Source organism: Oreochromis aureus, linkage group 3, assembly GCF_013358895.1.
Source record: "Oreochromis aureus strain Israel breed Guangdong linkage group 3, ZZ_aureus, whole genome shotgun sequence".
Taxonomy (NCBI): domain Eukaryota; kingdom Metazoa; phylum Chordata; class Actinopteri; order Cichliformes; family Cichlidae; genus Oreochromis; species Oreochromis aureus.
Window position 1 is genome coordinate 44,012,929 of NC_052944.1, and position 27,383 is coordinate 44,040,311.

General features: G+C 44.0%; 2 protein-coding genes across 5 annotated transcripts; both read left to right on the forward strand.

Annotated features, from left to right (window-relative positions):
* Positions 1 to 973: 973 nt before the first annotated feature.
* LOC120438155 (tripartite motif-containing protein 16-like) lies at positions 974 to 23,156 on the forward strand. 3 transcript variants are annotated; one of them, XM_039608587.1, is made up of 2 exons: positions 974 to 2,781; positions 22,389 to 23,156. In XM_039608587.1, exons 1-2 carry the CDS (start codon positions 1,102 to 1,104, stop codon positions 22,395 to 22,397), a joined length of 1,689 nt encoding a protein of 562 aa, XP_039464521.1. In that variant the 5' UTR covers positions 974 to 1,101; the 3' UTR covers positions 22,398 to 23,156. The 3 variants fall into 3 exon arrangements, with proteins under 3 accessions (XP_039464521.1, XP_039464520.1, XP_039464519.1); XM_039608586.1 differs by having other exon boundaries at positions 975 to 2,799; positions 22,407 to 23,156; XM_039608585.1 differs by lacking the exon at positions 22,389 to 23,156 and having other exon boundaries at positions 982 to 3,285.
* On the forward strand, positions 13,578 to 20,706 carry LOC116334258. 2 transcript variants are annotated; one of them, XM_039608618.1, is made up of 5 exons: positions 13,578 to 13,653; positions 14,417 to 14,537; positions 18,953 to 19,008; positions 19,116 to 19,472; positions 19,673 to 20,706. In XM_039608618.1, exons 3-5 carry the CDS (start codon positions 18,960 to 18,962, stop codon positions 19,957 to 19,959), a joined length of 693 nt encoding a protein of 230 aa, XP_039464552.1. In that variant the 5' UTR covers positions 13,578 to 13,653; positions 14,417 to 14,537; positions 18,953 to 18,959; the 3' UTR covers positions 19,960 to 20,706. The 2 variants fall into 2 exon arrangements, with proteins under 2 accessions (XP_039464552.1, XP_039464553.1); XM_039608619.1 differs by lacking the exon at positions 13,578 to 13,653 and adding an exon at positions 14,262 to 14,321.
* Positions 23,157 to 27,383: the final 4,227 nt, after the last annotated feature.

Below are 27,383 nucleotides of genomic sequence, written 5' to 3' on the forward strand. Positions count from 1 at the left end.
GCGCACGGTGGTGTTGGGGACTGCTGTGCCCGTACACCACCTCTCACTGCTGTTGTGGGTGAAGGGGCGTTCCTAATAAAAGGCTGTGCTCCCTGTAGCTCCCTGTATGGCTAAGGCAGGAATAGCAGGTGGAAACAGAAGTCTCTGTCTCCTCCTTGTCTGAGCTCGCCACAGTATCAATATGCTCTGTTTACAGTGTCCACTGGTGTTGTTTAATGGACCCACCGTCGGCCCCATTTTACAAGCGCTCTTTAAATGACAGTAACTCCACCACCGTTTATGTTAGAGAGAAAATGCAAACTTTTTCTAAAAGGAGAGAAGCTGCGCTTTACGGGGATATTTCGAGAAGACAAGCTTTAGGAAACTTTACAGTGAATCATTAAAATGCACAAGTAATGATGGTCCAAGCACAGGTGAGAATTAATGATGCACGGAGCAGAGAAGCAGGTGTGAATAAGTACCCCAAAAACGTCTGGACATTGAAGAAACTAAGTCCCTAGACTCAAAAATGTTTTAATACATATTTAGTATAGTTCATATTTAATGTTGATGTTGTGTTACACTCTCTCACCTTTGATGGTGTTTGAAGGAGAGAAACAATTGAAATGAACATAAACTTAAATGCAACATAAGCATCATGTCAGTGGCTGCCTTATCTGTATGTTTAGGATCATTATCCTCCTGCTTTGACTAAAACTGAAGGACTGTTTGTTAACTTCAGTGAGAACTCTGACATTTCAAAAGTTTATTTATATAGAAGAAAGTGTTAACAAGCTTAAAAGTTGATGTGAGCAGTAAATAAAAGGGTTAAACACACAGTATCGCTCTCAAACTGCTCCTCTTCCTGGAGTGAAGCACAGCCTGATAACCCTCCCTCTTCTTCCTGCTCTTAAACACAGCACCTCCTCTCTGTCCACGTGTTTCCTCGTTCCCTCCCCTTCAGATCTGCATTTTGAAGATGGGTGTAACCAACATGTGGTGATGTGTAAGAGCTGACAGGCTCCATTCACTGCAGAAACACATGTTGTTGAGATCAGAGCTCAGACTAGTTTCAGTGATAAGGAAGAGAAACTCACACAGTCACTGACACTGAGAGGAGAAATGGCGCAGAAAGGAGTTCAGCTGGACCAAGAAACCTTCTCTTGTTCCATCTGTTTGGATCTACTGAAGGATCTGGTGACTACAACCTGTGGACACAGCTACTGCAGGAACTGTATTAAAAGTTTCTGGGATGAAGAGGACAGGAAGGGAATCCACAGCTGCCCTCAGTGCAGGAAGACTTTCACACCGAGGCCTGTCCTGGAGAAAAACACCATGTTAGCAGATTTAGTGGAGCAGCTGAAGAAGACTGGACTCCAAGCTGCTCCAGCTGATCACTGCTATGCTGGACCTGAAGATGTGGCCTGTGATGTCTGCACTGGGAGGAAGCTGAAAGCCATCAAGTCCTGTTTAGTCTGTTTAATTTCTTACTGTGAGAAACACCTCCAACCTCACTATGATGTAGTTCAGTTTAAGAAACACAAGCTGGTGGCCCCCTCCAAGAAGCTCCAGGAGAACATCTGCTCTCGTCATGATGAGGTGATGAAGATTTTCTGTCGTACTGATCAGCAGAGTATCTGTTATCTCTGCACAGTGGATGAACATAAAGGCCATGAAACAGTCCCAGCTGCAGCAGAAAGGACTGAGAAGCAGAAGGAGCTCGAGGTGAGACGACTAAACATCCAGCAGAGAATCCAGGAGCGAGAGAAAGATGTGAAGCTGCTTCAACAGGAGGTGGAGGCCATCAATGGCTCTGCTGATAAAGCAGTGGAGGACAGTGAGAAGATGTTCACTGAGCTGATCCGTCTCATCCAGAAAAGAAGCTCTGATGTGAAGCAGCAGGTCAGATCCCAGCAGGAAACTGAAGTGAGTCGAGTCAAAGAGCTTCAGGAGAAGCTGGAGCAGGAGATCGCTGAGCTGAAGAGGAAAGACGGCGAGCTAGAGCAGCTCTCACACACAGAGGATCACAACCAGTTTCTACACAACTACCCCTCACTGTCAGCACTCAGTGAGTCTACACACTCATCCAGCATCAATATTCGTCCTCTGAGCTACTTTGAGGATGTGACAGCAGCTGTGTCAGAGACCAGAGATAAACTACAGGACATTCTGAGAGAGGAATGGACAAACATCTCACTGACAGTCACTGAAGTGGATGTTTTACTGTCACCACCAGAGCCAAAGACCAGAGCTGGATTCTTAAAATATGCATGTGAAATCACACTGGATCCAAACACAGCAAATAAATACCTGTTATTATCTGAGGGGAACAGAAAAGTAACAAGAATGAAACAACAACAGTCTTATTCTGATCATCCAGACAGATTCACTTATTATTATCAGGTCCTGAGTAGAGAGAGTCTGACTGCACGCTGTTACTGGGAGGTGGAGTGGAGAGGTGAAGCAGTTCGTGTAGCAGTCGTATACAAGAATATCAGCAGAGCAGGGGGGAGCAATGAATGTTTATTTGGAAACAATGACAAATCTTGGGCATTACGTTGTGACACAAACAGTTTTCAATTTTGGCACAACAAAGTCCAAACTGTCCTCTCAGGTCCTCGGTCCTCCAGAGTAGGAGTGTACCTGGATCACAGAGCAGGTATTCTGTCTTTCTACAGCGTCTCTGAAACCATGACTCTCCTCCACAGAGTCCAGACCACATTCACTCAGCCGCTCTATGCTGGACTTTGTGTTTCTGGACTTTGTCTTTGGGATGATGGAGACACTGCAGAGTTGATTAAAGTCAAACAGAGAAGACAGGTTCATGTTGATCCCTGACCATTATATGTACTTGTGTAGTTTCTAAATGAGGCTTTACATTTTAGAAGCTGAGAAGTTCAGTGGTCCATTGATGTGTGAAAATAATATTGCACTGATTCAAACTGTACTTACATTTATATACCTTACATCAATATAAATCTGAATTTGTTCTTATGGCTGATAATCATGTGAGTTTAAATGATACTACTCTTCATATTCAGCATGTTTGAAATCTGTCATCAGTCTGGTTAGTGGTTTTATTCTGTAGTTGCTGTAGTGGGTTGTCAAATGCAACAATATATTGGAGCTGCAGTGATTCATCAGTTAGTCAATGATTAGAGAATTGATTGTTTTATCATTATTTTAGTCACATTTAAAGCTGGTTCCAGTTTCTGAAATGTGAAGATTGTTGATTTTCTTGATCATATATGACTGTAAACTTAATGTCTTTGAGGTTTGAACTTTTAAAATGTTACAAAAATTGAATCTTTGAGGTTTTTTTAATTGTTCTTATTTTATCTAGAGTGATGACATTTAATGTCATTTTTCAGATGACAGATGTGCAGGATAGACATGTTTCATTGCCCTGAGCTGTGTCTGGCAGGCAGAGCGTCTCCACAAACCTGATGCTTCTGATTTGGAGAAAATGAGCTGAGGGAGACACCTGGTGGACAAACACAGACATGACAAGAAGAAAGACTAAAGTGCAGAGTGGAGACAAACAGCTGGAAATACTTGTTGGAAAGGATTGTCATGCTTCAGACAAACACACAGCACACACTCTAACAGTCCTTTATTTGCACTGAAGGAGACACGTGAAGAAACCAAATCACACAATAATGAAGTGAACACATTTATAGCCAGTGTTCAAGATGATGGATGAAAATCATGGATGTATTTATGTATTTTTAGGTCTGTGTCACAGAAACTGTTCAGCTATTCTCTGTTTATTAGTCTATTTATCAGGAACCTGTGTTGATTTTATCTGTAAAGGAACCTGAACCTTTTAAGGGTTTTCTCATAGCAGTTTTGGGGAGTTTTTAATTAGATTTACCTCTTCAGAATAACTTTGTGATGTCAGATTAGAAAGTCTGTGTCCAACCCTGGTGTTTGATCAGATGTTTGATCCCTGCAGGGATCCCTTCCGTGGACTCTGTATCGCCTAAATCAGATAACTCCGCTACTGTGTGTTTGGACTCTAAAGACATTATTCAGAGTGACACCTCGGTGTCAAGTTGAAACTGTCTTTGGCACCATTAACCTAGTTTACCCAGTGACTGTTACTGCTCCTGAGCTCCGCTCTCCACTTCCAGTTCCTGTTCCCAGGGCAGCTCGGGCCCAGCTTTCCTTTGCACCCTTACCGGTTCCTCGGGTGGGGGTGGCTGAGGTCCAGCTGGTCCCTGCTTCAGTTGCCAGGCTAACTGAGGCTGTATTCATCCCTGTACCCGGACCTGCTCCTTGGGTGAGGATGGCGGACACCCAGTTATTGCCAATGCCTGTTCCAGTTCTCCGGGTGAAGGCAACTGTGACCCTGCCAACTCCTGCACCCGTTTCAGTTCCCTGGGTGGGAGCAGCAGAGGTCCAGCTAGCTCCTGCGCCTAAACGGGCTCCCAGGGTAAAGACAGGCAAAACCCAGCTCGTCCCTGCGCACGTATCTGTTCCTCGGGTGGGGATGGCTGGTGTTCGGCCAGGCCCAGTACCCATCCCTGTTCCCCGGAGGAGAGCAGCTAAGAGTCAGTTACCTGATTAGTCGCAAGTTCAACAACCATCACAGCCACCAGCACAACCACCACCACAACTTTTGTTTCAGCCATTAGCTCATTTATCAGCTCAGTTTCCTGTTTTATCACCAGCTCAGCCTCAAGTTCAGTTTCTAGGTCAGTTTCTAGCTCTATTACCTGTTCAGGCTTTAGCTCTGTTTCCAGGTCCCTGTCTAGCCCAGCCCTGTTCACTTGCTGCCATCCTCTGCTGAAAGCTCTGGTGAGCTCATTCAGTCAGCTGAGTACTGCTGTCATGGTTAGGCTGTGTGTAGGCATGATGAGGACCCAAACGCAAACTCACAGGAAAACAGGACTGAACTCAAAATACAGCTTTATTGCTGACAAAATATAACGGCGATACACAATAACATGAAACTAAACTGGGAAGTACTAAGGAACTGACTTACGAGGAAACACATGGCGGGGCACACAGTCATGAGGGAGATCGCGACACAGAACTGAGGGAGACGCAGACATAAATACACAGAGGGTTAACGAGGGAAGTGGGAGCACATGGGGAACACAGGTGACACTGATAATCATAACAAGACAAGGCAGGAGTAAACGCAACACTGACGGGAGACTGTCAAAGTAAAACAGGAAGTACACAGAGGTTCAGACAGGAGGAGAGAGAGCACGGGGAGAGCACAGACATCACGGGCTGGGGAAAACATGGAATAAAACACAAGAGACGAGGGCTCACAGATACACAGAGGGGCACACAGGGGGTAAGAGTCACAAGGGGAAAAACGCATAAGGAACAACGTAACAGAGCAACCCAGGAAGCATGGCCTAAATAAGGAACAAAATACAAAAATACATGAAGACTACGAATACTGGGCCAACATGGCCCAGGACCATGACAACTGCATCTTTCTGACAAAGCTCAGACAGACTGTTAGCACTGTACGTGCCCTGTGCAGCTACAGTTAGCTTCACCTCAGCCAGATTTTTCCGCACCTGCTGGCTCTGCATTCGACTCCGCTGGGGGTTCAGGAGAACCGCTCCGGTACCTCCTCGTCTCCGCTGGCGGCTCTGGTGAGCCCATTCATCCGCCACCTGCTTCACCATCTGCTCCATCGCCTGCGGCTGCCACGTTGCCATCTGGTCCAGTCTTGTCGGCTGTGGTTACCACACCATCGTCTGGTTCTGCACCCACCAAGCCTCCACCAGTACGCCCGGTGCCCGAGAATTATCGCCCACGCACACTTCCAGAAAACAACATGGATGTGCAGTTTTTCACTAAAACATGTTTTTATCTCAGATGTAAATTTATCCAGTGAATCGTTGAAACTGTGAAAAATTAGCTTGTTTGTGTTTTGTGACATAAAACACCCAGTGTTCACAAAGGCTCATGTGTGGAAATGTGCCGATAATGTGTGTTGGGAGCTGATAACAAGTTAAGACAGCCAGCAAATGGGTGCCCTCGATAATTGTTCTTTTAACAATGCTGGTTAATTCTGTCGTGTTCATGTTGATTCTTAGTAGCAGTTTGTGGTCAGTGTGGTTTGTGCTCGGCTGCAGGGGAGGAGTGGAGCAGTGGGTTCAGGGTGTGGTGTCAGGGGATACTGGCTGTTACAACCAGCAAGCATCATCTAAACACACCTTCCCTATTTGAAACAGTGAAACAAATGAGATTCATGGTACTGTGGTGGACCACTAGAGGGCTCCACTCACACCCAGTGTTAAGGAAGTGTGTTCCTGTGTTTTGTGGTGCGATATGTGCAGTTGATGTTGGAGAGGAATAAAGAAGGAGTGAGAACTGGGAGCTCTGTTTCGTTGATGCTTACCTCCACATTGGTGACTCCTGACTCGAGCATGCAACGGGCCGCAGATAACGCAGACTCCGCGGCCGCCGGACCTCCGCCTCCTGTTGCAGCTATGTTCACTGTGGCACTTCAACTGCTGGACCTTTGGCTCCATGACCCCCCGTCATGGTTCGTACATGTGGAGGCTCAGTTCGCCCTTCGCGGCATCTCGGCTGACGACACGAAGTATCACCATGTGGTGGCCTCGCTCGGCCCGCTGGCCACCCGTCGCGCGATGACCCTCCTCCGGGACCCACCCGCCCAAGGGAAATACGCCGCCCTTAAAGAGCTGCGTCTTCGGCGCTATGCACTCTCCGACGCTGAACGAGCCGAACAGCTCCTCAACCTGTCAGGCTTGGGTGGCGGTACCGCGCTCAAGCAAATGGAGAACATGCTATCGTTGCTCGGGCCGGATGACGGGGGATTCCTCTTCGCCCACCTCTTCCTCCGCCAACTAGCGGCCGCCGTGAGAGCTGTCCTCGCAAACTCCCCGCTTCTGCCAGCGAAGGATTATCGCTCCCTGGTTGAAGAAGCGGATCGCATTCTCCTGGCTAGCCGCACTTTCGACGTTCATGCCCTGGCTACGGACTCACCGGCGGCACCTTCCACACCTCCACCTGCCTCCCCCGGAGCATCCGCCCCCTTGCTGACGGCAGGGATTGCTACACGCCGGCACCGCAGAAGGAGCATCTGTTTCTACCATCAGCATTTTGGCGACAAAGCGCATTGCTGCCTGCCGCCTTGCGCTTTCACGGCCCAGGGAAACGGACCCGCCAGCGCGCCGTAGCAGCCGTGACCGCTGGCAATACAGAAAGACTGCTCTTCATAGAGGACTCGGAGACGTTTTCTCGTGGACTCCGGCTCCCAGAAGAGCCTCCTTCCCCCTACCGCTGCCGACGGACTAGCAGCGAACTGTGGGCCGCAGCTCATTGCAGCTAATGGCTCTCCCATCAAAACGTTTGGGGAAAGGTTGGTGACTGTTTGTTTTCATGGCCGGGATTTCCAGTGGAACTTTGTTGTTGCCGCTAGCTCTGTACCTATTTTAGGTGCTGATTTTCTGTGTGCTCATGGATTGCTTGTCGATGTTGCTAACAGACGTTTACTTGATGCTCTCTTGTTTTCTTCGCTGCCCTGTTTTACTCGGGCCGCCGAGCCCCTGATTTGAGCTAATGTAGTGACCTCCGGGGATGCTTTTCAGCGTTTGCTTTTAGAGTTTCCATCGCTGTCTGTCCCTAATTTCTCTAGCACGGTAACGAAGCATGGGGTTGGGCATTATATTCCCACGGTCGGGCCCCCGGTGTTCGCGCGCGCGCCGCCTCGACCCCGCGAAACTGTCCGTCGCTCGGGAAGAGTTTCCAGCCATGGAGCGCCTTGGCATTGTACAGCGTTCGAACAGTGCATGGGCCTCTCCGCTTCACATGGTGCCCAAATCGGACGGTCGGTGGCGGCCATGCGGAGATTTTCGCCGTTTAAATAATGCCACGGAGAATGGCCGTTACCCCATCCCCCACATTCAGGATTTTTCTGCCAATCTCGCCGGAACGTCGATTTTTTCTAAAATTGACTTGGTGTAGGGGTATCACCAAGTTCCCGTGCGCGCCGAAGACGTTCCTAAAACCGCTGTCATTACCCCCTTCGGATTGTTGGAGTTTTTGCGCATGCCGTTTGGCCTGAAAGGTGCCGCCCAGACCTTTCAGCGGCTGATGGACTCTGTTTTGCGTGGGCTGCCGTTCGTTTTTGTTTATCTGGATGATATATTGGTGGCCAGCTGCTCAGCGAGCCAGCACGAGTCCCATCTGCGCCAGGTTTTCCAGCGTTTGGCAGTGCACGGCCTGATCATCAACCCTTCCAAGTGCCAGTTTGGGTTGCCTCTTCTGGATTTCCTCGGGCACCACATTTCTGCTGAAGGTGTGGTTCCGTTGCCCGACAGAGTCCAGGCCGTTTCGGCTTTTCCGCGTCCCACGTCGGTTAAAGCGTTGCAGGAGTTCTTGGGGATGATAAATTTTTATTTCTCCCCAGAGCTGCCCACCTGCAGCCACTCTATGCTGCCTTAAAAGGTAAAACAGCCAAAGATCCTGTTGACTGGCTGCCGGAACGCGTCCAGGCCAAGTCTGCGCTGGCTGACGCCGCCCTGCTGGCCCACCCGCTTCCGTCGGCGGAGATCGCGTTGACCACCGACGCGTCCGACGTGGCAGTGGGTGGGGTGTTGGAACAGCGGGTTTCAGGTCTCTGGCAACCGCTCGCCTTTTTCAGTCGTACGCTCCGGGATGCTGAACGCAAGTACAGTGTTTTTGACAGGGAGTTGCTGGCCCTGCACCTCGCGACATGACATTTTCGTTTTTTCCTCGAGGGTCGCAACTTTACTGCGTACGTTGACCACAAACCTTTGACGTTTGCGATGTCCAAGGTCTCTGACCCATGGAGCGCACGCCAGCAGCGCCAGTTGGCGGCCATTTCAGAGTTTACCACAGACATTCAGCATGTGGCTGGTAAGTCCAATCACGTCGCTGACTGTCTCTCACGTGTGTTGGTTTCTCCGGTGTATGTCGGCGTCGACTACGCTGCCATGGCCGCCGAGCAACGTGCTGACCCGGACGTCCTTGCCCTTCAGTCAACGAAAACGGGCCTCGTGCTGGAGGACACCCCGGTGTGGGACGGCGGTCCGCACCTTCTTTGCGACGTTTCCACCGGCCGCCCCCGCTCGGTGGTTCCCCTTTCGTGGCGTCGTCGTGTTTTTGACTCGGTGCATGCCCTCTCTCATCCCGGCGTCCGGGCCTCGGTCAAGCTGGTAAGCGCCAGGTTCATTTGGCCGGGCCTTCGCAAAATGGTGAAAGAATGGGCGGCGGCTTGTATCCCATGCCAACGCTCGAAAATCCACCGGCACACGCAGGCACCCCTCGAACCTTTCCGTGTCCCCGGTAGGCGTTTCGATCACATTGATGTGGACCTGGTTGATCCCTTGCCGCAGTCACAGGGTTTCACACACCTTTTGACTGTGGTGGACCGCACGACCAGGTGGCCGGAGGCGGTACCCCTGGCGTCCACGACAGCGGTGACGGTGGATAGAGCATTTTTGTCAACCTGGGTTTCACGTTTCGGTCCCCCTGCTGACATTACCTCAGACAGGGGCCCCCAGTTTGTTTCTGAGCGTTGGTCTGCTATGGCTGACGGCCTGGGGGTCAAGGTCCACCGCACCACAGCATACCACCCGCAAGCTAACGGGATGTGCGAACGGTTTCACCGGTCACTTAAGGCCGCGCTCCGGGCTTCCTTGACAGGTGGCGACTGGGTCGACCGTCTTCCATGGGTTTTGCTGGGATTGCGTAGCACGGTTAAAGAAGACCTTGGGGTTTCCCCGGCTGAACTGGTCCTCGGCCAGCCCCTCCGGGTCCCTGGGGAATTCTTACCTGAGAGCCCTCCCCCATGTTTCGATACCTCTTTGTTGCCTTTTCGCCCCCCAAGAGACTCATTTCCTGTTCCTGGTCCTGTGCACCACTGCCTGCCTGACACTTTTGTTCCGAGTTCGTTGGACTCTGCTTGTTTCGTTTTCGTCAGGCACGATGCCCATAGGACTCCGCTGCGTCCACCATATGACGGGCCATACAGGGTTCTTAAACCAGGCAACAAACATTTCATTTTGGACTTTGGCGGTCGGCAGGAGGTTGTCTCTGTTGACAGACTTAAGCCTGCACATGTTGTGCAAGAGGATCAGGTGGTCCCGGCCCAGGCTCCTCGCCGCAGCCGCCCACCTGCCACCGGGCTGATGGATTCTGTTTTTTCCCCTAGGCGCGACCCACAATCGACGGAGTCCGAGTCATCTGCAGCTTTTTCTGACTCCCAGTGCCAGCCTCGCTCCTGGGATGGGTTGCCCTCTGTCAGTTCCCCACCCCCCCGGTTCAGCCGTTCCGGCCGTTTGCTTAAGCCCCGGGTCCTGGACCAGTTCTGCTGGGTGTTCGGGGGGGCATGTGTGGTGGACCACTAGAGGGCTCCACTCACACCCAGTGTTAAGGAAGTGTGTTCCTGTGTTTTGTGGCGCGATATGTGCAGTTGATGTTGGAGAGGAATAAAGAAGGAGTGAGAACTGAGAGCTCTGTTTCGTTGATGCTTACCTCCACAGTACAATCCAGAGGATTTCTGAAACAGGTTTCCAGCCTTATATTTCCAGTTTGAATTAACGACACATTAGTGAATGCTCTTTATCAGCTTCCAGGCTCAAGCAGAATAAAGTGCACTTTGTTCTAAGATGTGTTAACACTCACAGTCTGACCACTTGTGTCTCATAGCGATCGTGGAAAACACATGACATAAATTATATGATGACCCTGCTCACTCGGTGGGTTTGGGCAGTGTGAATAACCCTCTGAAAGCTGCAGGGGAATAAGCAGGTGTAACGTTGTCACTATTGGAGGTGAAACATTGTTTAAAGAGGGAGGATACTTACACACTTCATAAACCAGCAAGAAGACATTTTCCCAGAAATAGAGTTTTGGTTAGTCAAATCGACAAACAGTTTAAAGCTGATTTGGCTGATATGGGTGAATATTGTGCAGATGATGATAATGTGAGATACTTACTGACATGTACAGATGGATTTTCTAAGTATGCATGCAGGTGTCTTCAAACCAAGGCAGGAGCATCTGTTGCATCTGCTTTTGAGGATGAGTGAGGGACGTGTACCCGTTAAACTAACAGATGAAGGCAAGAAGTTTAATAATAAACATTTCCATCAGCTGATGGTTCAGTTTAATTTCACACATTTCTCTGCATAAAGCCAGATTGAATCAAGTGTTGTGGAGCATTTTAACAAAAGCTTTAAGGGCCGTATGTGAAAATACTTCACATCTGTTAACTTATGAAGACATGTAAATGTGGTCCAGGACCTTGTGCTGTCAAGGCCAAGCAGCCGATGTAAAGAGGTTGGAGCCAAAAGCTGACTCAGTGCATGTTTGTTTGATTTGAAGAAAACTTAATTTATCGCTGGGATCACGAAGGTCGAGGCGAGACATGGAGGGAATTCCACGGATTGGGACTCACTGTACCAGAGGGAGAAGGTGAGTTATTTCCAGATGAGGTTGAAGGTGAGTATGATGTGAGGTGAGTGAAAGGAGATTTTGCTTCATTGTATTAAAGGTCAAAGCAAGGCTATGAGGGGGGTTTCTCCAGGTGTGTGGTGGAGTGAGGAGAAGAACAACATGTCTACCTTTCCTTTCCTTTTTCAGAGCAGAGGTGCAGACAGGAGGGCAGGCGGGTGAGTTTTCAGACTTACTCCGGGAAGCTGAGAGGAAGAGCAGCGGCAGCGAGCAGGTAAGTTTCCAGCAGGCAGTGAACAGACAAAGAGGACGAGCATCAAAATTTCCCCTCAGAGGTGAAACAAGATCATGATAAAGAAGACTTTAACACATTGTAAAGGCGGCACCACAGAAGAGGGAGACTTTAATGTGGCTGATACGCAGAGGTGGCAAAAGTACACACATGTTGTACTTAAGTAGAAATACAGATACCTGTGTTAAAAAATGCTCCAGTAAAAGTTAAAGTACTGATTCAATGTCTTTACTTAAGTAAAAGTGAAAAAGTACAGGCTCTGAAATGTACTCAGAGGAAGAAAGTAAAAAGTAGCTGAGCTCTGCCTCATGAGCAGAGAAAAAGAAGGAAAATAAAAAGTGGCTCTATTTTCTGTTGCCTACATTGTAGAGGGCGACTTTGTCTCTAAACAGGAAAATGAGGAGTCAGGGGTTAAAGTGGATTCAGCATCTACAATCAGTTGTAATAGCTCAGTGTCTGGAAAAGATCACAACTCACAATAATTTCTATTGAGAGCTTCAGTAGATTTTCTGACTGTGCAGGCTGTGATCAGCTGACCTGCTGCTCTTTGTGGATTTACACAAGTGAATTCAACCAGATGTCAGCAGATGTTTTCATGAGTTGAACAGGCTGATTTCCATCCTCTACACTGACAGTAAATTGTTTATGCTGTTTTTATATTAGACACTATTCAGCTGGTATGAAGGTGGAATTCAGTGAATCTAAGCATCATGAGCTTAACTGCAAATTCATCTCTGCTACACTTGATGTAACCAAACTCTGAGCATGAAACCACAGCCGCTGTGCTGCAGTCACACACTGTTCTGTACTTTAAATCCATCACAGTGCAGCAAACTAACCTGTTCATCCTGCACTAACCTGCAACCTTTAAATAACACAGTCAGTCTGTCTCAGTTTGTTTTAGCAGCACGTTTCAGAATATGAAAAAAACATAATGTCACATGTACAGACCCAATATTTGATTTAAAAACTGAGCTTTAAATGTTACAGGTAAGCTTTACTCCCTCCCTGTGAAATACAGCAGCTACAACTCACTGTGAGACAAACTGCACATGTTTGTGTTTGCTGATGTTTGTTGAGCTGATAGAAACGTTGCATTAGAAACAAACTCACACTTAAAGTTTGATGATTGAAGGCTGTCTTCATCCTGCTCTCAGTCTTTGTGTCATCACCCAAAAGTTCAATGTTGCAGTGAAACAGAATTTACAAATACAAAAAAAAAGAAGAAAAAAAAAAGACGTGAACTGATCCATATCAGTTTATAACAATATTGGACGCTGACAGGTAACATAGTTTTCACCTCTGTCGCCTGGATGTGGAGCTGTACTGTAAACACCGAAGCCCAATTCGATCAGAGTAGGAACAGAAATCTTTAATAAACTAAAATAATAAATTTCATCAGCTTCTCAGCTGGTAACTGGTGAATACAAGCAGACTAGTGGATCAGAAGGTTAAAGTTAGCTTATAATCTCTAGTGGTTCAAACTTCATTAACTAATGTTTTTGATGCTATTTAGAGAACAGATAAAAACAAGCAGACACTTTAGTCACAGCAACGTCCCCGTATTATCAGAACAGTTTTGCTGTATTTCAGTTAAAGTTTGTTTTAAATCTGCATCGCTGAAGTGTGTCGGCAAAGAAAGTCTTACTTGGTGATTATTTACAAACCTGCGTCTCTGTGAGCGCACTGTAACATCATGACATCATAAACACTACATATAAAACTTCATCTATCCTGTATTGTCGTCATTAGGTAAGCTAAGAAAATATAACATCTGATGATAATTCCAGAAAATAATACTAAATGCATTATTACGAGTATTAATATAGTAGTAGTGGTATTTTTAAAGATGCTTTAAATATATGTAGGGGTGCTTGAGGACCTCATAGGAGGAGTTATCAAAAAGCGGAAACTAAACGGAGCACCTCGTCAGAGTCGACTTGTTGCTAAAGAAGAACAAAGGAGTATGTATTTGATCGTGTTTTTTCTTTTCTGTTGAGCACACTTAAGTATAATAAGTAATGGTATCGTGTTATGCTGTAGTGTAGATGTTTAATCATAGTATGTAAAGCAGGGTGTGACTGGGATTAACAGTTTGCACGCTTTGCGTGTTTGTTCTTCCAGCTGATCATTAAATCGATCAGAAAGTGACAGAAAGTGGACATGTCGCTGATCGCTCTCCTACAAACAACTAATTAGACTTTAAAACAGTCCGTGTGAACGTGTGTGCTCTTGTTGATTACCTTTGGTGCACTTTCTGCAAATTGTTAAAAAAAGACCAATTATGCAGGTTATTAATCATAAGTTTCGAAGCAAAACAGGAAAAATGTCTGTGATGACAGAAAAGGCAGGATAGAGACAGAGAAGAATATTTTAGCTTTGTTGATATGATGCAAAATGAGAACCGTTTTTCAAGTGCGCAACAGGAAGTAAATAGCAGCGCAGCTTTCAGGAAATATACCCATTGTTATAGTTACAGTAATTAGCTCGTAGTTTCTGTTGTTGTGAATTAAAGACGAGGGCTGGGGTTGTAAATAAGTATACCAAACATAATTTTTGTGACGCTTCTTAAAGGAACTTTTAAAGAACACCGATCACATGACCTGTTTAATTTCGCCTCATTTATTTTCTGGTGAGAAACGCCCCCTGTTGGCTAATGCTCAACTTATCTGTGAGGTCTGATGGAATGAAAATCTATTACACTGATATTTTGTTTTTATCTTGCAGGTCAGTGAGTGTAATGCACCTGGTAAAGTCAACAGAAAACTTCACATGTTCTTCCACGTTCGTAGAAAGGAGCTCATGGTTCGTAGAGACAGCTGCCAGAGACGGAGGAACGCAAGAACAGGTAGAAAACTCAGCCTGAAAACATCTAAACATGTTACTGGAGTAACAAAACAACACACTTCACTCTGATGTCAACAGACAATTTTAAATCTTGTAGCTGAAAGTGTGCACAGAATAATGATCATGACTTGGATCATAGACGACCGTTAACTCTTCATGTGCTGGTGAGCTGCACTGAAACTGTGGCTGGGTAGACTCTGTCAAGTGTCAAGTGTCTGTTATTGTCATTACCATGTGCAGTCGTACAGTACAGAGTGAAATGACAGCTTTCCTCCGAGACCCTGGTGCTACATATGACATATAATAGAAAAACACGGGACTATGTAAAGTGCAATGTGCAAAAAATTGCTGAGAAAACAAGACAAGACAGTGCAATGGAAATGTGCAAAGTGCTGAGTTTTGTAGACGAGTGCTTAGCAGTGACGTGTATGAAGGTGTGTGTGTGTGTGTGTGTGTGTGTGTGTGTGTGTGTCAGTCCAGTCACTGAGTGTTCAGGAGTCTGACGGCTTGGGGGAAGAAACTGTTCCATAGTCTGGCAGTGAGGGCCCGAATGCTCCGGTACCTCTTTCCAGAAGGCAGCAGGGTGAAAAGTGTGTGTGAGGTCCTCCATAATGCTGGTGGTGTTGCAGATGGAGCGGGTGCTGAAAGTGTCCTTGGTGGAGGGAAGAGAGGCTCCAATGATCTTCTCAGCTGTTCTCACTATCCATTGTAGGGTATTGTGATCCGATATGGTGCAGTTACCACAACAGGCAGTGATGCAACGGATTAAAAATCTCACGGTTCGGATCGGATCACGGTTTTAAGTCACGGATCGGATCAATTTTTGGATCAGCAAAAAAAGAAAAAAAGACAAAATTTTAACATTTACTTATTAACTTATTTAAGTATTTTTTGCCTGTTAAAAACATTCAACTCAAGACTCATTCCACACAATTATATAAAAACAAATTAAGGTGCAGTATAGGGCAGTACAGGGCTTTGTATCCACCACTCCTGTGATATAATGAGCGGTCACGGTCACGTAGCTTTCCGTTGACCCTGATGTCCACCCATTTGTAGTTAGAGCAACAGAAGATGCCTGGGACAGTTCAGCCATAACTTTGAACTTTTCCTGCTCATACATGCCTGGAGTGCAATTTGTCACTGAAGTGACAAAAGTCCACACTTTTCCCCTCAATTGTTCCGTCTGTCCTGCTCACATCTCCAATGGTTGTACACGTTGTCATTAACGTGGCTTCACTCCACATCAGCCACGCCACTTTGCTAGCTAAAACACCAGTGTCGGTTAGGGTTGCCAACTGTCCCTTAAAAAACAGAATTGTCCCGTATTTAGAAACAAAAGTACACGTCCCGTATTGAGCTAATAAGGGACGCACTTTGTCCCGTAATACAGTGAGAATCAAAAGTAGTCTATAAATGTTAATGGAATTAACGCTTTGTTTGAAAACATAATTCCCAGCCCCTCTCCTGCTTTGTGACCAATGAGCTGACAGCACACTTATGACAATTCGAGTATGACAATTCAGATTACTGCTTATCTCATTGGTCGAGGAAAAGTCGGAGAAAATACAGGAAGACAACAGATGACCACAACACCAACAGGGAAACAAACGCAGACACTGCGGTGCAAGTCTCGGACGACAGTACACCTAAAGCTGGGCATACATTGTGCGATTTTTTTCAGTCACGTTGTTCAGCTCCTGCTCAAACTGCACGATTGACTCGCAGGGTTTAGAAGTTCTAGGTCACGATGCAGGGTCTCACACTATACGGCCCGATGCTCTGATGCGACCTGAGTGCTCACACTGTGCGTCCATAAAATGAAGGTTATAACAGAAAATCTGTCGCTCGCTCTCCCTCTGTGTCTTTCACTCACACTGACACGCACACCATCAACTTTGCTAAATTGCTAATGAAAAACATTGATCAGGCACCTGTGATTGAGCAGCAATGTAAATCCAACTATTTTCACGGTTGTTGTGGTCGTGATAATTTTGTGAGGCCACATCGAAAAGGCTCGGATGAGCTTTCCAAAGTTCTACAAGTTGTGCCTCCATCGCTTGTGTCCAGATCACACGCTGCACAGCCGTGCTGTTTTTTTCACTGAAGTTTACGTGTTTGCGCGTGAGCGGCTGCGGTGACACCCTCACGAGCAATTGATGATCGGGAGCTGGTCGTGAGGTGTTAATCGCTTCTCGTTACCCCACGTATACTGCACGGTGCACGATGAATGCCAAAATCGGGCCAATCACCAAATCGGTTGCACGACTCAAAAATCGCACAGTGTAAGCCCAGCATTAGACCAGCAATGTTCCCCTCAGAGAAAGAAGAAAAAGGCTGCAAAAGTACTGGGAGGAATGGGAAAAGGAAAACACCTGGCTGGAAAAAGTGCACGATAACACCTATAAAGTGCACTGCACTGTGTGCCGGTGCACTTTTTCCATAGGCATGCTTCTAATGGTGGGCATATGAAGAACATGAGGGGCGTGAAAGCTCGGGGAACCCTTAACCAATTTTTTGTCCACCAGGCCACGGCAGAAGCAGATATTGTCTGTAAACACTGGTTTGTTTGTTTTTTAAACCCTCTGGTTAAGGTTAATATGGGCATGTGCAGTGAATATCAGCGCTATGTGGACAGAAGTGTGATAATATAATTTATTTTGTGTAATAAACAACTGCAAGGATAGATGATTACAACAAATAGATGACTAATAAAAGTAATACATAGATGAATAATGATGATGAGTTATGACGAGTAATCATGGGAACAAGCGGGTTTAAAAACGGCAGCAGCTGATTAGCATTAGAAAAGCTGAAATAATACCTCAACTGAAGCCAATTGTACTAAAAGCACTATATGTGCACTGTTACAAGAATGTTTTTCGTTCTATTGTTTTCTATTAATTTATATAATTTTAAGTTAAGCAGGACAGAGTTATTTTAAAGAAACATTTACTTATATTCTCAAAAGTTAAGTATGACAGGCTTCTGTTTAAGAAAGAGACCTGTTTTATTGTGTTAATGTTGTCATTTTGAGCTAAAAATAAATGGCTAAATGATCATTTGTTTCCCATATGGTCATATCACAAAGAATATGCATCTACTTAAATCAAATTCAAGTCAAATGTTTAAAAAAATAATTTCACACACACAAAAAAAAGCTACAAAATTCACCACATTGGGAAGGGTGAAGACAACTGGGTTGCCCGGCCCTGGCCACGAGGTGTCCCTTATTTATTTTTCAGGGAGTTGGCAACCCTAGTGTCGGTACATAAGGACGCTGTCATAGCCTGTCAACCACGTTAATTAGCTGCGTATATACGAATGTAATTTGCGTGATTCAATTCAGGTTAGATTTTTTTGTGTGCGCAACGCAGATTTTTTGTGCGCAGAGACCATGCCAGCAGTGCGCAATTGTGCACGTGCGCAGTTTAGAGGGAACATTGCTTGTTTTGCACAAGGGAATACGGCCTCCTGTCTGCAGCTAAACACCCCAGTAGCTTTTGTAATAGCTGTAGCCCGGTCGGATTGGGGAGCAAAGGGCTGCTTAGATGCCGGAAACTCCTCTGCTCCTCCACTTGGACCTTTAGGACCTTTAGCGCTGGCCATAACTATCACTTGACAGACTGACTACGCGCACCATATACATACTTTTTTTCCTTCTTTTTCGAATCTTCGGATCACGTGCGTTCCGAACCGTGGAGTGGGATCGGTTCGGATTATGGATCAACCGTGATCCATTGCACCACTACCAGGCAGTGATGCAGCTGCTCAGGATGCTCTCTATAGTCCCTCTGTAGAAGGTGGTAAGAATGGACGATGGCAGATGGGCTTTCCTCAGCTTCTGCAGGAAGTAGACACGCTGCTGGGCTTTTCTTGTTATGGAGCTGGTGTTGGGGGATCAGGGGAGGTTCTCCACCAGGTAGTGACCAAGGAATTTGGTGCTCTTGACAACCTCCACAGAGGATCTATTGATGTTAAGTGGGCAGTGATCTCTCCGTGCTCTCCTGAAGTCAACAATCATCTCTTTTGTTTTGTCCACATTCAGAGACAGGTTGTCAGCTCTACATCAGTCTGGTAGCTGTTGCACCCCCTCTATGTATGCTGACTCAGCGTTCTATAGTAGGATTTTGAAATTCATACCATAGGTGAGTTAAATACGTCTCTGAGATGAGTTTGAATCCCTGTGATCTTGACCTCAAGTACAGAGTCAACTTTTCTGAGATCACCTGGGATTTTCACATTTACCAGAAGTGCAGCTGCTGAGAGGCTGAGGGGTAGCCGCCAAAATGTTTTAGAAGATGAAAAAGTTCATGAGAGACAAAATTCAGCTCTGTTAATTTTTTTATACTCTTATTTAAAACATATACATGTGTGTGAAAAGGTTCTTCCTCAAATCAAATTTTATCGTTACAGGGAGAAAATGATCTGCAGGATCCTGCTGCTCATCATCCTCACCTCATGTGTCTCTGGTTAGTTTACAGCTTCACTTTATGAACTCCAAATAAAGCTCAACAACAGATTTGTTCCAGTTCTCAGTGTGTCTGCTCCTCTCTTTCCCTCTCTGTCTCCTCAACAGGATCATTTGTAGTCAATGTGACACAGACCTCCTATCAGGCAGAGGAGAACCACAACATCACACTGGAGTGGACGTTCACCACCAAACCTGACAGATCCACAAAAACTCTCAACATCCTCTGTGAACTGATAACTGATAAAGTCTCAGTCCTGTATCAGGTTCATGAAGGTGTTGAGGTGTCAGAGTCTCAGGATGCAAAGTTTTCAGGACGAGTCCAGAGTGACAAAGACGCCCTCAGAGAAGGACGAATCAGACTTCAACTGTCCAGACTCAGGACTGATGACTCGGGTCTATACCAGTGTGAGGTCAACACTGATTATGGTTACAGCTCTGACGACTGTCAACTCAATGTCACTGGTAAGCTGATTTAATATTAGTTAATTAATTACCTTTTTTTTTTTGCAATAGCTCTCATTGTGTTGGTAAAATTGACTCGTTGGCTTCTGTGAACTGTTTGTGCTGGAATTTTCATTTATGACTCAAATACAATATGTGCATTGCAAATATCCATTTTGGACTTGAACAACTGGCAACAAATATTTCTTTGTCTTTTACAGCAGCTGCAGATGAACTCAAATCTAAGAGACCAACTTTAAAATCACAAAAAAACAATATCTTAATTGGAGTGACAGCAGTTGGAGTGGCAGTAGTTTTAATCATTGCGTGTACATCTCTGTATGTCATGTTGAAAAAAATAATAATTCACCGTAACCTCTATGCTGATGTAGAGATGTTGAGTGTCTCAGAAAAACAAACTGGGACTGACAGGATTCTCTGTGCAGGACCAACTTTGGATCAGAGCGAATCATCAGTCACACAAAGAAAAGACTCTGAGCTGCTTTAGGTACAGGAAGTGATGTGTGGTGTGTAACATGACTTATGTTAAATCGGGCTCGTATTATCCTGGGATTGAATTCACAGCTGTAATGAGTAAAGGGGGGACAGTTTTTGCCACCAAAATCCACCTGTGCTGCACACTGGTATTACTGGTGTGTGCCCGTGTCTGCGTGTGTGTCCACATATGCCTGTGCAGATGGAGGCGATACAGTTAAGCTGAAAAAGTATTCGATCAACAAATGACTTAAACAATGACGTCTAACCCAAGAGCAAGCAAAAGTCACGACAAGAAATCACAAGGCCTGGAAGTGCATCGTTGACCAAGATGGAAACCCTGTGGTACCCACGGCGACGTCTTGGCCTCGTGGACGACCTCGGTCTGCCAGCTAAGGACAAAAGAAGACGAAAGAAAGAATCATTAATGTGTCTGAAGGGAGAGTTTATTTCTTACCCTTCTGATTACTGATGGATGTTGTAGTACAGAGCGCTGCCTTTTCTAATCTTTCTGTTAAAAAAAATGTACATATTGTAAATACATATTCATTTTTATGGGTTTGAATTTTTCTGAATTTTCTGTTTATAAGTCTATTTTTAAACTGTGTATGTTCCCAGGTTCCAAATACTGTGTCACAAATAACTATAATGAAGGGAACTGACTGAGAAACCATCATAAAGTTTTCTTTGAGACTGTATGAGTAAAAGACACTAACACTAAAACACAGATTTCAGAAAGTATTAAAACAGAGAAATGTAATGTGTGGTGTTGAGTGTCATACTTTTCCATGTTGGCCAAATGGAAAAGTTTTAAAATACATGGAAATGTATTTTAAAACAAGACAACAAAATAGTTTTTCATGTTACTATGAATAACTTTGCATGTATGTATATTTATGTATGAGAGAAGAAAAAAATGGGTAAAAACATATTTTGGGATAAAACCATAATATTTAAAAAAGTAGAAATTTAAAAAATGAACTGAAAAAAAAGTAAATAAGGAAAAAATGTCTGTGTGCTCAGTTTGATTTAATCCAGTGAACAACACAGCAGCCTTTATATAGCAAGGTTAGAGCACCACCATCTGGTCGGGGTTTGGGTTAGTGTAGCTGGAAGTAAATATTTATGTTCACCACCAAACCTGACACATTTATCCTCCTGAGAAGCAGCATTTATGTCCTCTGTAATGGACATTTGTTTTAAGTCTATATCATTTCACTTATTTTAGTCCTCATGTACTAAATAGAGGACGTCCTCGGGTTTCCACTGATATCTTGTGTGTTTAGGTGGCATCTTTTAGCTTCAAATGAAAAGGAAATAATAAAAATAGTTCATTTTTTTCTCAGACTCAGTTTGACAAAAGAGCTGAAGCCATAATCAGTCTTCATCTGACACAGGTCCAGTCCTGAGTCATCAGTCCTGAGTCTGAACAGTTGAAGTCTGATTCGTCCTTCCTGAGACTCTGACACCTCAACGCCTTCATGAACATGATAGGTGTTGATGTGAATACGTTGTGTTAAATGAAACCAGATTTCTGCCCAAACAAATTGTCATGGACATAATACAGGACAGAGATTTTTTGATCAGTTATCTCTCCACAGAAGATAAAAATATAATTCCAGGATCTGTCAGGTTTGGTTGTGAACGCCCACTCCAGTGTGATGTGTGTAATGTTTTAGTCTCTAACACAGGCAGGCCAAAAAGAACAGGGGAACAGTGGATTTAAGCACCTGTTTAAAACTGTTGTTGAAAACTCAAAACAGATTTTGGCACAAAATGGAGAACTCACTGTGTGATCATGTAGTTCAAAGTTCAGTCTGGAAGTGAAACAACAACAAAAGTGAAACTGCAGGAACAAACATGAGATTCCACCGATCGTCTGGACAGTGATGCAAAAAACACGTGTTCAACTCGACTGCAGGATTTAACTTCAGGACTTCTCTGACAAATTTAAGGTTCCTCCCGAGTGCTGTGCACCATCTAGTGGCATCTTTGAATATTGCAACGGGGTAAGGAGTGCAGTGAAAGTAGCACTGAATCAGTTTTTAACAAAAAATGGAAACATACGTTTCATGACTCATTTCCATAATGAACTATTCTCACTCTTAACCCCTAATTTATTTATTCTTTGAATTTGTTTTTACTTTATTTGGCCAGGTTTGTGCACACAGACACACACAAACACACGGACAGTGAGCACACAATAAATAAGAAAAATCAAGTTACAGAAAGCAAATAAAAAGACTCGTTTACACCAAAGAGTGGGGCTGTTACTGAGATGGTGAGCTCAGGTAGAGTGAAAGAAAACAACAGCTCTGTTCTTGTAATCACTGTTAAAATGTTTACTGGGAAAAAGCTCCTTCATCGAAACACCTGACAACAGACTCTGATATGAAGAAAAGGAAACTTTGTAGCTGCTCCATCCACCACTGTTTGTTTAAAGTCAAATAGAGAAGACAGGTTCATGTTGATCCCTGACCATTATATGTACTTGTGTAGTTTCTAAATGAGGCTTTACATTTTAGAAGCTGAGAAGTTCAATGGTCCATTGATGTGTGAAAATAATATTGCACTGATTCAAACTGTACTTACATTTATATACCTTACATCAATATAAATCTGAATTTGTTCTTATGGCTGATAATCATGTGAGTTTAAATGATACTACTCTTCATATTCAGCATGTTTGAAATCTGTCATCAGTCTGGTTAGTGGTTTTATTCTGTAGTTGCTGTAGTGGGTTGTCAAATGCAACAATATATTGGAGCTGCAGTGATTCATCAGTTAGTCAATGATTAGAGAATTGATTGTTTTATCATTATTTTAGTCACATTTAAAGCTGGTTCCAGTTTCTGAAATGTGAAGAAATGAAAATCATGGAGCATTTATGCATTTTTAGGTCTGTGTCTTACAGCAGAAGCAGCATTTACATGAACTCACTGGCCTTCATCCACTGAACACTCTCTTCTTCATCACCTCATCTTCTTCTGACTGCTGCTGAGCTCCAACCCTTTTTACCTCCTGGAGATGATTCATATTCACTGAAATTTCACTCATAACACATAAACTGTTCAGCTTTTCTCATAGTAGTTTTTAGGAGTTTTTAATTAGATTTACAGCTTCAGAATAACTTTGTGATGTCAGATTAGAAAGTCTGTGTCCAACCCTGGTGTTTGATCAGATGTTTGATCCCTGCAGGGTTGGATTTTTTTCTATGAATGTTGAATTTGTTGTATTTGATTTCAGTCAGATTTTTACTGATGGATGATTCGTAGTAAAAAGTGGATCTACTGACAGTTTATTTCTTTATTATTGTGATTAAAATGTGAAACAAATATATTTTCCACTTTTTGTGTGACAGATGCAGGAATTTCTCTGTCCTGCATGTGGAGAAATCTGCTGTTAAAGCAGAACATTAACAGGTTTTATTCAAACCAAGGGCGTAGATTTGGCATGGACGGAAGGGACATGTCCCCACCAATATCCAGCGATTATTGAATTGTCCCCACCAATAATTTGATCTCTTCGAGTAAAGAAAAACAAACCCGATAGAACGAAAAAAACGATCTGCAACATCTCATTCGCCCAGCGGTGCAGAAAGAGTTAAATTACGTTCTCTACTGGAGTCCTACCTCATGTGACAAATATGGCCAATGTGATTGGCTGTGCCTTTCAGGGAGCTCTGTTTAGTTTTAGCAGCACCAAACCTGCGCTGCGAGGCCCTGCAAGGAGGAGAGGAGGATGGCAGCAAAAAGGAAGAACCTGGATATAAGAAAGTATTTTTCAAAGAAACCTGTAAGTCACTTAAAGACAAGTTCACTCATAAAATGTGTCCGTCATAATAACGTTACAGGCTATGCTAGGCTTTGGCCCACATCAGTCTAAAACTGTATGTAACCATGAATAACGTGTTTTGGAAACTAACTGCACAACATGCAGCACTATTAGTTCTCTCAGTCCCAGAGTAGCATTTCTAATTTTGATTGAAACTGTCAGAGAAAACGGCAGCCTCGAGCAAGCCAGGATATTAGTTTACAGAGGCTGTTAAAATTATATGTCTAACGTTAAAATGTTGGTGACACAATAATTTCATCCTAATGGCACTGACATATTCATAGGGTTCATTTTTGAGACAAAATATCATGAGGTAGTCATGATTTTGCAAATATTCCACCTTGTAGTGCAGTTTGCACAAATTGTTTTAAAAATGCACTCACCCTACAAACATTACTGATGAGTCAAGATCTGCACGAAGTGACAGAAACACTGAAGCAGCTACAGATTTTATTCTTATTGTCATGTATGTCCTATTTGTCAGGTGACAGAAGAACCAACACAAAGCTCAGAGAGTAATGGTGACACAAGATCACAGGTGAAATTGGATGATGACTTGTTGGTTCATGACTGTATTTGAAGCACATGTGTGACTGCATGTATTTGTCTCACTGTTATTTATCAGGTGACAGAGGTGAAGAGGCGAGGTCACAGGTGACTGACTGATGATTTGGTGCTATAGATTAACGAGAGGAGAAGGCATGTGTTTGGCTCCTTCACATAGTGGACATTGAGTTGTTGTGTGGGGCACCAGTAGTCCATGTCTGTTGCTGTAACAGTAGTTCATGTTTAGAATAAAAAATCCCAGCTCACTGAGTTGATCGGGGCAATAGTGCCTAAAATGTTGCATCATTTTGCTGAGAGATCTTTTACTTTGTGGTAATCTTAGATGAGTAGTTTTATGGACAAAAACCACCAGGTCATTCAGTGTTCCCTTAGTGCTAATGTATCAGAGATGTTGGTGTACTATAACTGAAGTTAAGTCATTGTGCAAATGTACTGTTTATAAGATTCGGGGAAACCTGCAGTCAGCTGAGACTGAAGAAGTCACTTGGGTGAGTGATGAAACGTTTCTCCCACAAAATGCTACGTCCAGATGAACAGATTCAACTTTTGGAGATTTACTTTCCTGGATGATTGAGCATGCATCAAGACGATATAACTGAAGTAATTTTGTTAAGTCCTTAAAGTCATATTCTTTTATTGTCATGACTGTATTTGAAACTATAGACAAATGAACAAAATTATTTTTCAGGAATTCAAAGAGAAAATTTGTACTTTATTTTAGATACCTTTATGAATGCAAAACTAACTTTCAGAGGAGATTTGAATTGCATCAATAATCCCCAAATAGACTGTTTTCCACAAAGAAACTGTAAAGATTCAAACGCTGATCTTCATAATTTATGTTTGCAGCTGAACTGTTTTGATATTTAGAGACTTGAAAACCAAAATCAAATCCAGTTCACTTGGATTAACAAAGATCTTTCTAAGAGATCTAGAACAGATTTTTGAATCATATCAAATGGCTTAGATGTTAAAAAGTCCATCTTCCCACATCCATTCTCATCACGTTCTACATTGATTATGTCCTGAGCACCTGCATCACTGCCTGGTATGGTAACTGCACCGTATCGATTCAATTCAGTTTTATTTACATAGCACCAAATCACAACAACAGTCGCCTCAAAGCACTTTATATTATTAGGTAGAGCCTACAGTAATACATACAGAGAAAACCCCCCACAATCATATAACCCCCTGTGAGCACACACTTTGGTGACAGTGGGAGAAACTTCCCATCTTCATAAACCAAGTTACTTTTTGCACAATGCTCAGTCTTTTCCACATTGCACATTTCATTTGACTGTCTTGTGTCTGTATCATTCTAATCTGTCTCGTGTTGCACTGTCTTTGTTTTGGTTTTTTGCAATTTTTGCACATTGCACTTCATGTAGTCATGTGATGATTGTCGGTTATATGCAGTGTTGGGACTAACGCGTTATTAAGTAACGCGTTACAGTAACTACGTTATTATTGTGGTAACGAGCACGGCAACTAGTTATTATGCCAAAACCAGGAACGCGTTACTCGTTACTGGGATTTAGATAGGCTCGTTACTCGTTACTTCGTGTGGTGGATATCGCAGAGCTTCCACAGATTCAGTAACATTAGCAAGTGGTGGAGGCCAGCAGGTGGATGAAGGAAAAGGGAGAGAGAGGAGAGACCCGAAGCGGCCGCCGGTCCGCGTGTCAGGTGAACTGAACTTCAGGTAAGAAGTTATGACCTGCAGTCTATCTGGGTCAGATATAAACCAAGTTTAGGTGGAGTTTATTTTCGTTGTGCTGACTTTTTCGTACTGCGTGCTAGCTAGCATGACGGGGTTTCTATACAGCTGTGTGGGTGCTATGTTACTGATGTTGAACTTTAATTTGTTCATACGGTTAATTATTAGAGTTGCCAACCGTCCCGTAAAAAACAGAATCGTCTCGTATTCAGAGAAAATATTTCACGTTTCGTACTGAGGTGAAAAGGAACACAGTTTGTCCCGGACTTCAGCTACAATGAAAAAGACACAAAGCTGAAGCTGCACAGCTGCCTCTTCTTCTCTCATTCTCTCCTCTCCTGTTTCTACTTCAATCACGAAACTGATCAATGATCAGCTGATCGGCTTTTCTCTCTTGTTTATTTATCGCCCACTTTGCGCCAGAAAGAGGAAACCAGCGGATGTCGCGTTAAACAACAGCAGCACGTTTAAGCTTGATCAGCTGTTGTTAGAATTTATTTAATATTAATTGCTAGTATCAGCTGATGTTTGCTGGAGCCACAGCTGTAAAGCTGCTGGTCATGATATCGATTTGGTTATCTGGTGAGAGGGAAACATGAAGATGAAACCAGGAGATGTCCTTACTGAATCATCAGAGCTGAACAGGTGATGGAGAAACAGGTTTACCTTTTAGGTGACATGAATGAGTTGAAGGGAAGTTATGAACTGTTTCTGAGAGACAAATAACCAGTGTTGCCAACTCCTCAGTAAGGAAAATCGCTATTGGTTGTCCTAAAAGTCGCTAGAAGTCGCTAAATGACGTCATCACCTAATTTGCATAATTGGTCATGCTAATATAATTGTAACCTATGTTGTTGGAGAGAGAAATAACATCGTGGAAGAGACATAAAGTGAGTAAAAAACGTCCTAAATGCATTTAGAGTTTATTTAGAACTACAAATTAAATTTCTTTTAGCAATTATTGTTTTTTTTAATGTCACAATTCCAACCCTGCTCCTTTACCCGGGCTTGGACCGGCAAAAGTGACCCGAAATAGGCACTCTGGTGGAGTTACTTTGTGTGTGTGTGTTTATAAGTAGTTTTAAACCTTGTGATCCACAAAACAGCATAAGAGTAAAAGAGTAAAAGAAGAACTGACTGTGTTACAGCACCCGCTGCTTGTTGAGAGTAAAAGGGATACGTGCTTTCACGTCTTTTTTTAGCGACTTTTTTAAGAAAAAAAGTCGCTAGGGGGTCTGAAAACTCGCTAAATATAGCGACAAAGTCGCTAAGTTGGCAACACTGCAAATAACACCAGGATCCTTTTCTAAGTAGCT